This window comes from Galeopterus variegatus, unplaced genomic scaffold, assembly GCF_000696425.1.
Source record: "Galeopterus variegatus unplaced genomic scaffold, G_variegatus-3.0.2 Scaffold2159, whole genome shotgun sequence".
NCBI lineage: Eukaryota > Metazoa > Chordata > Mammalia > Dermoptera > Cynocephalidae > Galeopterus > Galeopterus variegatus.
Genome location: NW_007728270.1, coordinates 244,239 through 260,725, shown reverse-complemented (window position 1 = coordinate 260,725; position 16,487 = coordinate 244,239). Strand labels below are relative to the sequence as shown.

General features: G+C 37.4%; 1 protein-coding gene across 1 annotated transcript in view; it reads right to left on the bottom strand.

The window, feature by feature from the left end:
* ATXN10 (ataxin 10) overlaps positions 1 to 16,487 on the bottom strand; it is a gene marked incomplete at its 3' end in the record, with an annotated part of 82,911 nt that overhangs the window by 31,519 nt on the left and 34,905 nt on the right. Inside the window, exons 4-5 of the mRNA XM_008580786.1 lie at positions 10,118 to 10,214; positions 7,265 to 7,423 (exon numbers count right to left, since the gene is read on the bottom strand). Of these exons, the coding sequence (XP_008579008.1) occupies positions 7,265 to 7,423; positions 10,118 to 10,214 (256 nt within the window). The remainder of the gene's footprint in view (positions 1 to 7,264; positions 7,424 to 10,117; positions 10,215 to 16,487) is intronic.

Genomic DNA, 16,487 nt, shown 5'->3' with positions numbered 1-16,487 from the left:
AAAAAAAAAAAAAAAAAAAAAAAAGGAATGTGAAATCCAAAAGTCTAGAAACTTCTAACCTAAATCAATTCCTTCATTTTAGAAATAAGGAAAGAGAGGCCCACAGAAGTTTGGTGTCTTAGTATAGGATCCTTGATTATCAAAAAGTCAAGGGGGCTGGCCAGTTAGCTCAGCTGGTTAGAGCACAGTGTTCTAACACAAAGGTTAGGGGTTTGAATCCCCATATTGGCCAGCCACAAAAAAAAAAAAAAAAGGCAAAATAAGCACTAAGTTCCTATGTCCCATGATTCCTCCTAGAATGTTCTTCCCATGTAGAGCTTGGGATTTGCTAGAGCAGCTCTCTGGAAAGAAGTTTTGGGTGAGCTTAAAACCTGAGTTAGCATTTAGTTCTTCACGTCACCCTCAGTTCAAAATGATCCAGGGTGAAATTCATTCATTCATTTCTTCTTTCATTCAACAAACAGTAAATGTCTACTCATGAGTAAAGATAGGGGCATTGCTACTTTAACTTTAGAGCTATTTACAGGAATAAGAACTGTCACTCACATTCAACTCACAAATACTGGCAGGAACAAAGTGTTCTATGAGGACATCCACACAAATAATTGAAATTCTTTGCTACATCACCTTAAGGCAAAACACTTAACAAGTGATACTGAATGCAAATAATATTAGATGCGCAAAACAATAGTGATGAGATGCCAATGAAAATTAGATTTTTTTCTTGCAACTCAAAAATGGTAACTTAAGTGGTTGTTAGTTATGTATATATGTTTTTCAATTATGTTTTTATGTGTTATCAGCTGCTAAGATTGTTTTTCTCAATCTAATATACTCTTTATTCCAGGATGCTGCATAAAGTTACATGAAAAGTCTTGTAACTTACTTAGAAGAAAGTTAAATTGTCAACTTCCACTCAGAATTCACGGCATTTACTTTCTTATCTAATATGCGCTCAAGGGAAACCAAAGATGAAGACCTTTACAACAGGAACATACCCAATCATATTCAATATTTTCTAAGACAGAGTTTAAATTTTGTGACTAAATTATTTTGCAGACAGGTTTGATCCCTATAACAGCCAGCAAATAAATAAACAAATAAATAAATAAGTAAGTAAATAAATAAATAAATAAGTAAACAAATAAATAAATAAATAAATAATTTTACACTGCTATTTCTATAAATTCAGAAAATTTGTGATGATATTACTGTAAGGGAGGCAAGATTCCACTAATCTGAGGCCTAAAACACTAAATGAGAGCATTTAGAGATGGTAAGTAAAATGCAAGTAATGCTGCAACTTTACAAAAAATAGAAAAAATTGTTTGGGGGGAAAGTCAAAACTATATTCTATCACAGGCAGAAGTGAGATGCCAATTAGAAGCAGACAAGAGGAAGCAGTATGTATAAATCTGGAACTTCAGCAAGAGGTCAAGGCCAGAGACGTAATCTTGGAAATCATCAATTTAGAAAAGGTATTTCAACCTGTGGTACTAGATGAGGCCACCCAGGGGATGAGCAGTGAAGGAGAAAAGTGGTCCGAGGACCAGCTGTGGACTACGCCACCTGTGAACAGGAGCCAGCAAAGGAGGCAGAGAACAAGCCTGAGAACAAAACCAGCAGAGAAAAGAAACGAGACCAAGCTGAGACAGAGGGTGCTGATGCTGTTTCAGCCACTGGACCCACTGTGTGCCTAAGCCCAATGACCCTCGAGCTTTTCAGCTGTGGAAACCAATAAAGTCCCTTTTGTGCATGTCATATCTGAACGAGGGTTCAGTCACTGAGATTCAGAAGAATCATGACTGATATAATGCTTATCACGTAACAGACAACATCTTGTTAATGATCCAATAACAAGCAACACTACATCTTGTCAGGGAGCTCACAGTCAGGGGACAATCAGACGCGGTAAGTGCGATGAACTTGGAACACATGGAAACTGTGAGAGAACAGAAGGCAGGCAACAGATGCACACTGCAGGGAAAGGCCAAGTGTGCTTGCCTCCTAATATCTCTGTGCTTGAGCTGATGATAAAATGTATGTGGCATGAGGGAAGAAACAGAGCAGAGGGGATGAAACTTTGTCATGCAAAGCAAGTCAACTAGATGACCCAAAAGTAGAAAAAATAATTCTTTACTCACAGTCATAACTTCATTTTTGTAGGGCAACTGGGTCAATGGAATGGTAAAAGTTTTTACCAAAAGGGGCCCAAACTGAAAGAGCTCATGCTTTACCTTTGAAATGCAGCCTCCTCCCTGAAAATTGATAATCCTTGTAATATGTGACATGGTAGAAAAGGCTAAGCCTCTGGGGTCAGCATAGCTTTCAGTCCTATCCCTGCTGTATACTAGTTGTGTGACCTTGGTCACACTCTCAGGGCTCTCATCTGTACGTGGTGGCAAAACACAACCCACAAGCTGGTGGAAATGTGAAAACGAGACCACACACACAAAGCACCCACCATATCACAGGCTCAGCACAAGGTGGTCCTGCCTCTTACTCTACTGTGTAATTCTGCACTAACACTAATTCTTTTCTAATCCATCAAAGCACATCAACTGGGTTGTCAGATTTAGATGAACTCAAAATAGAACCTTGAATTCATCTAGGGTTATCTAAGACAATTCTTTTCTAATCCATCAAAGCACATCAATTGGGTTGTCAGATTTAGATGAACTCAAAATAGAACCTTGAATTCATCTAGGGTTATCTAAGAGCATGAAAACAGCTCTCACACCTACAAACAAAAGAAACAAACATTTTTAGAAAGACATTATCCCAGTAATGCAAACTGAATAGTGCCAAAGACTTCCTCGCCTACACTTTCCTGTGGCTCCAGTATACCCAAACAAAAAGACCCAACGTTATGAAATCTTACATTTGTCCCTTTCTAAGAAAAAAAAAAAAGAGGAAGAAAAGAAAAGAAATTCATCAATTCTAGGACCATGCAGTTTTAAACTCTTTGTTAGCTATCTCATAATGTTGGAGAGAGGAAGGGCAAAAAGTTAGGTTTTCTCCAATTTTTAAGAATAAGTTCATATTTAACAGTGAAAAATAATTTTGATGGAAGCCTCTGGATATTTTGTGATTATACTGTTTGTTTACCAAATGCAAGTTCCTCTCATCAAAGCATTCAGCACCTGGACTGCAGAAGGTATTAGTTAACTACTACTACATCCTTTTTTCCTGTTCTAATTTCATCTAATGACTTATCATCATCTGAGCTATTCTAAAGTAGATTTTATATTTTGCCCCTTAGGAGCTTTCACCCTTTATTCCATGCTGCTAAAAAATTGCAGCTGGTTAAAATACAGATCTAAGGGGCCGGGCCCAGTGGCGCACTGCTACAGTGCGCCGCTTGGGAGTGCGGCGGCGCTCCCGCCGAGGGTTCGGATCCCACATACAGACCGGCCGCTCACTGGCTGAGCGAGGTGCAGGCGCAACACCGATGGCTGCGATCCCGTTGCCGGTCCCGGTCCGGTACGGGCGTGACACTGAGGGTTGCGATCTGTTGCCGGTCACGAAAAAAGACAAAAAGGAAAAAAAAAATACAGATCTAAGGTACTTCACAAAATAAAATAGAATTCAGCTTCAGAAAATTTTTCTAAGTATTCTGACTCTAGTGATTCATCCTGTCATGTTAAATTTGCACACTGAGAGACATTTTCTAAGTCAAATATACCTGTGTTTGTTTGCAAATAAATGTTTGGAAAAATAAATCTTTTTTAAATTAGGCATAATTTCAATAAAATAATAAAAGTTTACACTGAAAGAGGCCAAAACTAGGAAAGTTCACACCTCATTTGTGAATACAAGTGGTACTGCGAAGGCTCAAGGCTCACGGCTCACCACCTGGAGACAACCTGTGCCCTCTACACAAGTAACCACTATGTGCAAAACATGCATGAAAACAGGTTTTAAGGAAGACAGGAGAAGGTGACTACTAAAACATAAATGACAAAATTTTGGGTGAATTTTACAACGAAAAAAAAAAAACAGTCAACTCATCAAGAAGACATAACAATTATAAACATATATATGTATTTTACAACAGAACCTGAAAATAAGTGAAGCAAAAATTGACAGAATTGAAGGGAGAAACAGACAATAATTCACTTTCAGTAATGAATAGAACAACAAGACAGAAGATCAACAAGCACATAGAAGACTGTAGAACAACACTGTAAACCAACTGGACTTAACAGATATCTATAGAACACTCCATCAAAAAAAGCCATATATACATTCTTCTCAAGTGCACATGGAACAGTCTCCATGACAGACCATATGTTAGGTCATAAAACAAGCCTTGATACTTTTAAAAAGAATGAAACCATATAAAGTATGTTCTCCAGGAAATTTAGGAAATACACAAATATGTGGAAATTAAAAAACAAATACCTAAATAACCAGCGGGTCAAGAACAAATCACAAGTGAAATTATAACATAATTTTAGATAAATGAAAATAAAAACACAACACACCAAAATTTATCGGACACTAAATTATGGGATTTAAAGCAATTCTAAAGGGAAATTTATAGACCTAAATGCCTGTATATAAAAAAAGGAAAATCTGATATCAATAACCTAATCTTCCATATTAAGAAACTTGAACAGAAGAGGAAACTAAACCTAAAGCAAGCAGGGGAAAAAAGATAAAATAAATATTACAGCAGAAATAAAAGAAACAGAGAACAGAAAAATAATAGAGAAAATTGACAATACCAAAAGTTGGTACTTTGAAAAGGGCAAAACCCTGACAAACCTTTAGCTATAGTGACTAAGAAAAATGAGGGAAGACTCAAATTAATGAAATGAAGAGGGAACATTCCTACCAACATTACATAGATAAAAAAGACTCTAAGGAAATACTATAAACAATTGTGTTCCAACAAATTAGACAGCCTAGACCAAATGGACAAATTCCTAGGAAGACACAAAGTACCAAAACTGACCCAAGAAGAAGTTGACAATCTGAACAGACCCCTAACAAGTACAGATTAAATTAGTAACCAAAAAACTTGCAATGATGAAAAGCCCAAGACCAGATGGTTTCACTGGTGAATTTCTACCAAATATTCAATGACTAACACCAGTCTTCTACTAACTCTTCCAATAAAATAAAATATAAAATAAGTAAAATAAAATATAAAATAAGTAAAATAAAAACAACTCATTCTGTAAGGTCAGTAATAACCTGACACCCAAACCAGAAAAACACATCACACAAGAGCCACAGACCAATACGCCTTATCAATATAGATATAAAACCCCCCAACAATATATGAACAAACCAAACCCAGCAACATAAAAAAAGGATTACATACTATGAGCAAGTGGGATTTATCCCAGGAATGCAAACCCAAACCAGAAAAACACATCACACAAGAGCCACAGACCAATACGCCTTATCAATATAGATATAAAACCCCCCAACAATATATGAACAAACCAAATCCAGCAACATAAAAAAAGGATTACATACTATGAGCAAGTGGGATTTATCCCAGGAATGCAAAGTTGGTTTAAAATACAAAAATTAGTCACTGTTATACAAAATATTAATAGCTAAAAGACAGGACCATATGAAAAAAAGCATTTGATAAATATAACATCCTTTCATGATAAAAAAAATTCAACACACTTGGAGTAAACAAAAGGAAAGTTCCTCATCCTGAGAAAAGCCATCTATGAAAACCCCATGGCTAACATCATCCTCAATGGTGAAAGGCTGAAAGGTTTCCTCCTAAGACAAGGAAAAAAGACACAGATGTCTACTCTCACCACTTCTACTCAACACTGTACTGGAATTTCCAGTCAGGGCAATTAGGTAAAGAAAAGAAATAAAAGGCACTTCAATTGGAAAAAAGAAAAAGTAAAACTATATCTATGTGCAGATGACATGATCCTGTATTTAGAAAATCCTAAAGAATCTCAAAAAACCTATTAGAACTAATAAATGAGTTCAGTAAGGTTGCAGGATACAAGATCTATATACAAAAATCAACTATATTTCTATACACTAAAAATAAACAATCCAGAAATAAAGTTAAGAAAACAATTCCATTTGCAATAGCATCAAAAAGAATAAAATACCTCAGAGTATCATGGAACTGCTTTGCCACAGCACCATAATGACCTTGCACATATCCACACAGGCCACAAAGGCCAAAGCTTGAACAGCAGGTAACCTGAGGCTTGGCTGAACACCTTGTGATCCTCTGGACCACGACATGACAGGAAGCCTGAGGCTGCTGAGACTATCTCCTTTTTGCCCCTCTATCTCCTAAGGAAGGCTGTCAAGATACAACTTCTGATGAGGTATGGAGCTTTCTGCCCACCCTTCTCAGAACATAAAACCATTTTAAACAGTTAAGAAGTGGCTCTTCAGCAGTGGGGTATTTCACAATTCACATTCTAATCATTCAGCCCCTTTAGGTGTTTGGGCCAAGGATCCTGGGATGGTGGCCCCTTTGGCTTCTCCTTTTCTCCGATCATATTAGTAACAAACTGTCTAAACCTATCAGTGGCTTGCTGTGTCTTGTACCTTTGCTGGTCACATTAGTCAAGCCTCAGACTTGGCCCGTGTGTGTGCCTCAAGTCCCAGAAGGAGAGGAGAAAGAACATAGGGTTGAAAAAGTATTCAAGCAAATAACGGCTGAAAACATCCCTAAGTTGGTAAAAGACATAAATCTACAGATTCAAGAAGCTGAGGGAACCCCAAAAAGGATAAACCCAAAGAAATCTATGCCAAGACATCATAGTTAACTTCCAAAAAGAGAAAGAAAAATCTTAAAAGCAACAAGAGAGAAATGATGCATTATGGTGGGGATAAGAGTGGGGAGTATGCAATTTGAATGGTAGGGAATATTAAACTGAACAGATGCCCACAAGACAGACCAACCTCTAATCTTTATTGAACCATCTATTGCAGCCACAATGGTCTCATCTGTATACTCCAAATGTGCCTGGGCATTTTCATACTGTTTTTTTTCATACACCAAGAATGTCCTTCCCCATCTTCACCCTTAAAGAATTCTCCATATCCTTCAAGGCCCCACTTGAACCTCACTTTACCTCATTCACAAGCTCTCCAAGTTCTCCTCAAAAACTTTTCTAATTTTGTCAACAGATGTTAAGTTTAATTCATTTAACTTATTGTTTATTTATCACAATTCAAATTTTTACTTAAAACCTCTACAAGGTAAGCAATCTGTCAGGATATCTTTAAGCAATCACATTTCTTACAATATACTTACGGCCACTCTGATTCAGGCTGCTTTTGGTGAGCTTCTATGACATTAATCGCAATATTGACATTTTCTTCCAGTTCTTTCATTCTTTCAAAATTAAGGGATGTGAACAAAATCATTGAAGAGTAGGCAACAATTTTTTTGTCTGGATGATTTAAGCAAGACCTTTCGAATAAGGAAATACAATTGTAAGCCCAATTTAGCAACATGATAAAATATAATTATAACACATAAAAAATAATTCCATTAGCAAATTCAGTACATACTGACATATTTAAGGATTTGATGAAGAATTGACACTTTGAAACAAGTACATTATTTACTGTAAAAATAGCAAATATAAAACTAGTCATAATAAAAATTATACAATATTAAAGTTGCAATTGACTTAGGACCAGAAGAAAAAAGCAAATAATTTAACATTTGATTAGAGAAAAGGTTAAAAATGATTACAATTATAAAGCATTAAAAGATTCTTGTTAGAAAAGAAATCAACAGGCATTGATAATACCTCAATGACTACAGGTGTTCCTTTACAGGTGTTCCTTTAATAGTCATGAGGGATAGAATGTCTAAAGGATAGATAGTACAGTGGCAAGAAATAGAATTTGGAGTCAAGAACCTCAGTATAATTCCTAGCTCATTTACTTATCAGCTATGTGACCTTAAGAAGGTCACTAATTTATCAATAGTCAATTATATCATGGGTCATGCAGTATGACAGGATTTTTTTTCACTTAAACTTCATAATAATACTCTTCTTAGGGAGGTATTATCTGCATATAACAGATAAAGAATCTGTTAACTTCACTTGCCTGAGGTACAAAGCCAGAACCTGCCAAAACTGGAATTCAACTTTGGTTATACCTGTCTCATAGAAACACATAAACAGTAAAGTCACACAACCTCTCTCAGTATGTTTTCTGATATAAAAAATGAAATACGACAAAACCAGCTGTCTCACAAGGTTTTGGTGAGGATCAAATAAGATAACATAAAGCACCACATAAACTGCTAAGACTTCGCTGACTGTCCTACCCTTGCTCACTGTCTCTCCTTTGCTTTTCTGTTACACCCTGGATTTACCCTAATTTTATTAGGTTATTACACTACAATGTACTTGCCTGTTCCTTTATGTCCCCCACCAAAGTATGGAAACTTTGGGCACAATAAACATATGTAACTGAGTTAAGACTGTAATCCAATCATCTTGCTCAAAACCTGGCAGATACTAGATGCCAAAATGTTTTAAAGGAATAAATTCTTGAAAATAAGTAATGTGTATTTCTGTAGCTTGAATCTCACAATTCTTTTCTTCTACCTAAGCTCAATCATTATTAATCATAAGGATAATAAATGAATATATATATATAATATATATATATAACTTCAACTGTAATTATTTGCAGGAATTTGAGAGACAGATTCAGTGAGCTAGAAGTGAATTACATGAGACCAGAAAACCTATATAACCAGGGAAGGTGGCACAGAATTTAGGCAGCATGGAATTTATAAAGAGCGTAGGCTTTGGATCCAGAGAATAGCACTGGGTTTGCCTTCCAGCTATGCCATTTGCCAGCAATGAGCTTCAGGTCCCTCATCTGTCTAAGTGGGGTCAGTACCACCTACCCTACAGGGCTATTGTAAGAACAGGAATAATATATAGAAAACGCACTGCTCAGGGCATTCACACAACAGCTGCTGCTGTGCTGCTTATACTTATACTAGAGGCCCCCACTCACTGGCACCAGAGCCTGGATTAGAAACCAGTCTGTGCCACTCCCCCAGTCAGAGCCCTTCCTATGATCTGTCCTACCTCCATTCCCTGCTCACCTTTTATCTCAATGCTCAGTATCCTACAAAGTGACAGAGCTGGTTTTTTAAAAAGTAGTAGATCACCAGGAGAAGTACCAGGATCCAATCTAGATAAACAACCTAGTTATAAAGGTCTTATACTGATAAAAGAGCAGACTGGTTACCCATATGTTACACTGATAAACAGACTGGTTATCCACTTCTTACACTGAAAAATGAACTAGTTATTCACATCTCACACTGATAAACTAACTGCTTATCCATTTCTAACATTGATTAAAGGACTGGTTATCTACATATTACACTGATAAACAGACTGGTTACCCACTTGTGATATTGATAAACAAACTTGTTCTCCACATCTTACATGGATAAACAGGCAGGTATTCCTGTGTTACTGATTAACAAAGTGGTTATCCACGTGTTACACTGATAAACAGACTGATTATCAACTTCTTACACTGAACATGGACTGGTTATCCACATCTTACACTGATAACTAGACTGGTTGTCCACATCCTACATTAATAAATGATTAGTTATCCACATAACTAATCATTTGGTAAATCTCCATATTTACCAAAACATAAGGCACTGTGCTGAGGATATAAAAAGGACTCAATAATCAAATAAAGGATTAATTCATTGCCCATACTTTGATGTTTTATGGCTTTTTTTCTTACTAATATCAGTGTCCTTAACAATATTACTTATTTTAACCATGACTTTTATTTTCTGAAATGTAAACTGACATACCACCAAGGGCATAAATCTTAAGTGTACATACAGCTCAATGAATGTTTAGATATGCATACACCCGTGTAACCACCATCCAGATACAGAAAGAGAATACTTCCAGGACTCAGGGGTCTCCCTCATGCCTTCCGCCAGCCACTACCTACCTGCCACCACCTGCCAAGAACAACTACTATTCTGAATTCCATCACCATACATTATTTTTTCCTGTGTTTGAACTTCTTATAAATGGAATAATATAACCACTATCTTTTCAGAAATTAGAAAAATTCGTATCAGTATACTTACAAAAAGAGTTCTGGAAAAGCATGCACCCAAACAATAGACTGGGAATCTTCATTCCGTGAGGCAATGTTGCCTAAAAACTGCAGGCCACAACGAAAAGCTGGGAATATTAAAAAAGTTTAAAAAAATAAGATATATGAAAATACATCTTAATAAGAAATATTCCCCATATTATTAAATAGGAAGTTTCTGTTTGCTTCTTTTAAATATAAAGGCCTCTCCTCACAGTGAAGCTTCAGCCATGACACTAATATGCCTTACCAAAACAATATACTCTATACAAAATTAGTTAACTCCTTAAAAAGGATTGTAAATGTAAACACAAATATAACGTAATTATACTAAATATCATTGGAATACATACTCCAATTAAAAGACAGCTACACTTAAACTGGATTTTTAAAACTCTAACTACATGTTATTTAAAACAGACATATCTAAAAAGATAAGGTTATAGCAATATTGAATGGTAAAGAATGGTAAAAAGATATACCAGGCAAATACCACTGAAAAAAGAAAGTCATAGAGCACTTAAAATCGGACATGATAAATCTTAATGCAAAAAGCACTACTAGAATTTTTTTAAAGGCCATTACAGAATGATTTAATTCATCAAAAAGATATAACAACTTAAAACTGGAATTCACCTAATAACATAGCCTCGAGTATATTCAGAAGAAAAAATTACAACAGTCTAGAGGAAAGAGAACAATCCACAATTAAATTGTGGATTTAAAATAAACCACAATTAAAACACGCCTTTCTCAGTAACTTACAGCAAGCAGACAAAAATAGCCATTTAAAGATTTTCGATTTAATAACAACCTACTTGACATGTTTAGAATAGTTCACCAAATAAAACTGGAGAATATTGACCCAAAACCGGAACACTGACAACACCAAACACTGACACAGATGTGGAGCAACAGGAACTTATTCATCACTAGTGAGACTGCAAAATGGTAGCTACTTTGGAAAACAGTTTGGCAGTTTCTTACAAAACTCAACCTATTTTATCATATGATCCAGCAATTGCACTCTTGGTATTTACCAAAAGGAGTTGAATACTCCTATCCAAATGGCTTCACTGGCCAGTTCATATTCAAGAAAGAAATTACTCCAACTTTTAACAACTCTCCCAAAAATCAGAAAAAGAGAGATTCCTAAACCAATTTTATGAGGCTACCATACCATTATACTCAAATCAGAACAAGGACAGTATGAGAAAAGGAAATAACACACATGTAAAGAACACTAAACAATATATTAACAAAATGAATACAGTAATATAAAACATGACAAAGTTAAATTTATAACTTCACTGAAAGCTGCTTTAACACTAGAAATCAAAATTTATTGCTGACCACCTTAACCTATAGAGGACGAAAATCATGTGATCATCTCAAATACTGCAGAAAACATATTTGATAAAATTCAACACCCATTCATAATTAAAAACAAAAACAAAAAAAAATCTCCTAGCCACCAGAGAATAGAAGCGGCTTCTTTAACCTAAAAAATGGACATTAACAAAAATCTATGGCACACATTATATGGCCAACTGCAGAGACAGAGAGTGATCCCTGAGAAGGAGGGGAATGAGTCGAAGGTCCTGCTATCACTGTTTCTAGTCAACACGGTACGAAATCCCAGCCAGCAAGACAAATAAAGATCTGAGGACAGGGAAGGAAGAAATCAAATTGTCATTCTTCCCTGCAGGTGAGATGATAATGTACACAGAAAATATATCTTTTTAATGTGTAAGGTAAAGTTTATAAAGGTTGCTAGACAGAAAGTCAATGTAAAATAATATTTCCATATACAGGGAACAAGCAAAAAAAAATCAAGAGAAGAGACCACTTATAAAAGCATCAAAAATATAACTAAAAACAATGTATATTACCATCAAGGAAGAAACTATGAAACTCGATTGAGAGACATTAAAGTAGAACTAAATAAATGAAGAATTATACCATACTCACAGAGTAGAGGACTCAATTTTTATCTATAGACTAAATGCAATCTGTGTGTGTGCACGTGTGTGTAATTTCACATACCAGAGAACATGTATATGTTTCTGTGTAATTTGATGAGACAATTCTAAAATTTCTGTGAAGATACAAAGGGCCAATAATAGCTAAGACATTGTTAAAAAATAACAAGGTAATAGGATTTGTCTTCATAAGACAGTAAGTGATTATAGTTAGACAGTGGAGTACTAGGGCAGGTAAACAGACCAAGAGAACAGAACAAGAAACAGACCCAAACCTATACTGACATGTGATTAATGACAGGTTTGACAGCAGACCATTGAGCAAAAGATGGTCTTTTCAAAAAACAGCACTGCGACAGCTGGGTATAAGTATGAAAAAACTGAAATTGGACTCCTTCCTGAGACAACACAAAAAATTCAATTCCAAGAATTTTCCTGAATGCAAAAAGCAAAAACAGAAAGACTTTAGAAACTACTGGAGAAAGATTTTTTAAACAAGATACAGAAAGTAGTGCCCATAAAGAAAAATATTAATCAACTAGACTATAATAAAATTAAGAACTTTTTTTCCTCAAAAGATAGGAGTAAAAACATACACACAAAAAAACTAGCTATAGAACAGGAAAAGATATACAGAACACATAATTGCCATAAGATTCATACACAGAATATATTATAAGAGCTGTTATAAATCATTAAAAAAGAAAGACAACCCAATAGAAAAATGGGAGGAAAAAAAAAACTTTAAAAAAAATTCATAGGGCCAGCCCGGTGGCACACTGGAGAGTGTGCCGCTTGGGAGCGCAGCGGCGCTCCCGCCGAGGGTTCGGATCCCATGTGGAGACCGGTTCCTGCTCACTGGCTGAGCGCAGTGCGGGCGCAGCACCGAGGGTTGCGATCCCGTTGCCGGTCCCCGGTATGGGCGCGACACCGAGGGTTGCGATCCCGTTACGGGTCAGTAAAAAAGAAAAAAAAATTCATAAAATAAAATCCAAAAGGCAAAAAAATATATGAAAAGGTGCTCTACCCCATGGGAAAACCACAACGAGGTTCTATTACACACCCAGCAAATTGGTAAAACTTAAAATCAGAAAATAACAAAGTATTTGGTGCAACAGAAACTAAAGGTTCTCTAAAGCCCTGAATATCCAAGGGATTCCATGAGCTGTTACACAGGCTGTATTTAAAATATTTTTGAGTGGGTACCAGTTATCAGTTATTGCCTCTGAGCTCCAAATAAATCCTTACTGCCTGCTCTGTAAAAATAATGCTGGGCCCTTCAGAGCCATTTACTTTGTCATCAGTGGAGTGTCATCAGTGCCTGGAGGGCACCAGGGGTACTGAGGCTTTTATCTCCCTGGTTTGGTGAACTTCCCTGGCCAGGCTTCTGCAGCACTCTACAAGGAACAGCTGCTCCGGGGCCCAGGAACTTCCTCTGGAGGCTTCACAGCAAGTTCCCCCTGTATTACACAGGATGGATTTCCAGCAAATTCCACCAGCACCACCTCTCAGAGACTTCTCCAACACCCAGCAAGCTTTGACCATGACCTCTCCAAGGAGGGGGAAGGGAGCCTCCAGGTAGTGGCTGCTAGCAGTATCTGCAATTCCTGTATGCTTTAGCATTCTCCTTATGTCTTATTAGTCAATCTTCCATTCTTCCAAGCCTTTGTTACAGTTAGTAATTCTTTATATTAAACCTTCCCTGTTCCGGCCGGCCCGGTGGCGCACTGGAGAATGCACCGCTTGGGAGCGCGGCGGCACTCCCGCCGAGGGTTCGGATCCCATGTGGAGACCGGGTCCCGCTCAGTGGCTGAGCGTGGTGCGGGCGCAACACTGAGGGTTGCGATCCCATTACCGGTCAGTAAAAAAGACAAAAAGGAAAAAAATCAAAAGAGAGCACAGAAGGGTAAGCCTGGGATTGAAAGACGACAGCCTGGTAACTAGAACAATACTGCGCCCCACAGGGACTCTCATTTAACTTTCACAATAAGGCAAATACAATTTCCCTTTCACAAGGGGGAAATGGAGGCACAGAGTGATTCAGTAAATTGCCAAAGGTCAAACAGCCAGTAGGGGGCCCAGACAAAGCAGCTGCCTGACGTCGACACCAGACATCTCACTGCAGCATACTGATTAGTGTAATACTTAATGTACTGAGTGCCCTTCTGCCCGGCCCCTTCCTAGGACCCAGCCCATTACTGCAAGGACAGTGCCTGACAGCATCAGCCCCCAGTGCCATCTTCAAGCACAACTGGCACCACGCTGCCGGGGGAAGTGTCACACCCCACTGTTTGCAAACTCTTTTTAAAGTGCTCCACGGGAGGGCAGGCAGCACGGGAGGAGGTCCTGAGCGGAGAAAGCAAAATGCTGCGAGGACCTGCACACCAGTGTGCACACAGCATCGAGAAGCCAGCAACGAGAAGCCAGCAACGAGCAGAGGCTGACACTCGCCGGATTTTTACTACATGCTAGACACTGGGTTCTTGCTGCAGTAGCTCCTCTAATTCCCATAACAAGCCATGAGGTTGTATGAATATTATCCCCCTGTTACAATGAGCAAACCAAAGCTCAGAAAGATTAGGGAACTTGCCAGAGGTCATGAAGCCTCTAATTGGTAGAACAGGATGGGCAAGAACAAGAGACTTGGCTCTTCCCAAGACAGGAATCAATGATGCTCAAGGAAGGTAAAAAGCCAGGAGAGTCCAAGCAGAAATGCAAGATTTTGCCCATTAAAGGAATTCTGACGGCAGAAGCAGGAAGACGTTTTCAGGCGCAAGCGCCTACTGAAGTCCCTTAAGCTTTCCAGGTCTCTGCTTTCCAAGAAGATGGGGGCAAACCTGCTGGTCCAGCCCAGAACTCTTGTTCTGTGTCCTTGGAGCTTCCCAGGACCTGAGCCTTCCCTTCAAACCCTGTCGCCTTATCCTTGTTGCTTAATCCTTGGTCAAGCGCAGGTCAGGCAGAGAAGTTGTTAGGATTCCAGGGGACAGGAGTGTGAGGTGCCTACGCCATTCACCTCTTCACAGCAATGTTCAAAGAAGAGTTGCAAAACTGTGCCCCGAAATCAAAACCTTGAAATTCTAAATGTATGCAAAAGAACACGATGATCCAAGAAACTAAAAACTAAATTAACATTATAATCGAAAATACAGAGCTGGACACAAAACTTCAAGTACACACTCATACTCATACACACAAATACCAAAAGACAACAACACAAAAATCAAGCATTTGTCTATACAGCCTGTACCTAAAGTGATGATTTTTCTCCTTTCTCCTTTTCTCAGTTTTTAAAAATTAGCGCAAGTACACACTCATACTCATACACACAAATACCAAAAGACAACAACACAAAAATCAAGCATTTGTCTATGCAGCCTGTACCTAAAGTGATGATTTTTCTCCTTTCTCCTTTTCTCAGTTTTTAAAAATTAGCCTGTAATAAATGTATATTAAATGTTTATAGTAATAGAAAAATCTAAACCTTTTTTTTCAGGTAAGTCAGTGTTAAATGACGTTAATATTTCTACTGAGTATTTTAGTTTACCATGCAAATCCACCTAAAATTAACATACACACAAAAAAGCCAACGGTATAAGCTGGTCTGAAAACCAACATTCTGTTGGTTTGACCCAACAATTCAACAGGCAACCAAAAATTAGCACTCTGAATCAGAACATAATTCTGGAAAGAAAAAAGTTTAAAGATGTCCTAGACACAAGAAAAGAAAACTCCAGACAAGTACAAATGACAGTTTACGTCTACCGAACAGCTCATCAACTGATCTTTATGTAAATACTGCAAATGTTACAAATCCCCTCAAAAATCCCAACATTATTTTTACAGATTAGCGAAGAATAAAGGCCAAAAACAACACCAATAACGCAATTAAAATAGCTCATGCTTGTGTTTACATAAAACTTGATGAGCATATTCGTCACACCACTGCACTTATTCCCCGAAAATAATACTCTAAATATTATTTTGACAATGTAATTACAGTTCTTACCTCAAGAGTGGTAACAAAAAACTGGCACAGATACTCTGCTAAAAATCTACCCAGAATAAGGTTCTCACAGAGAAAGAGACAAAAGACAGTATAGGCACTTTATTAGGAACTAGAATACTTTCTAAAACATTATTTATATTAGGCTTGAACTAACACACCATACAAATTTTGAACTTTCATTGTTGAATCCAAATTTCATTGTTGAATTCCAAATGAAATTCAGTACTTTCCCTAGCTGCCTTTTACAAGAACGTGGTGAGAAATATCACTTAACTTCCATGTTCTTTCTTGCCTCAAAATGTCCTTCCAACTCTGCCCCTAAACACAAGTCATCTACTTAAAACCGATACAACTGAAAAGTTAAAGAAGACTTA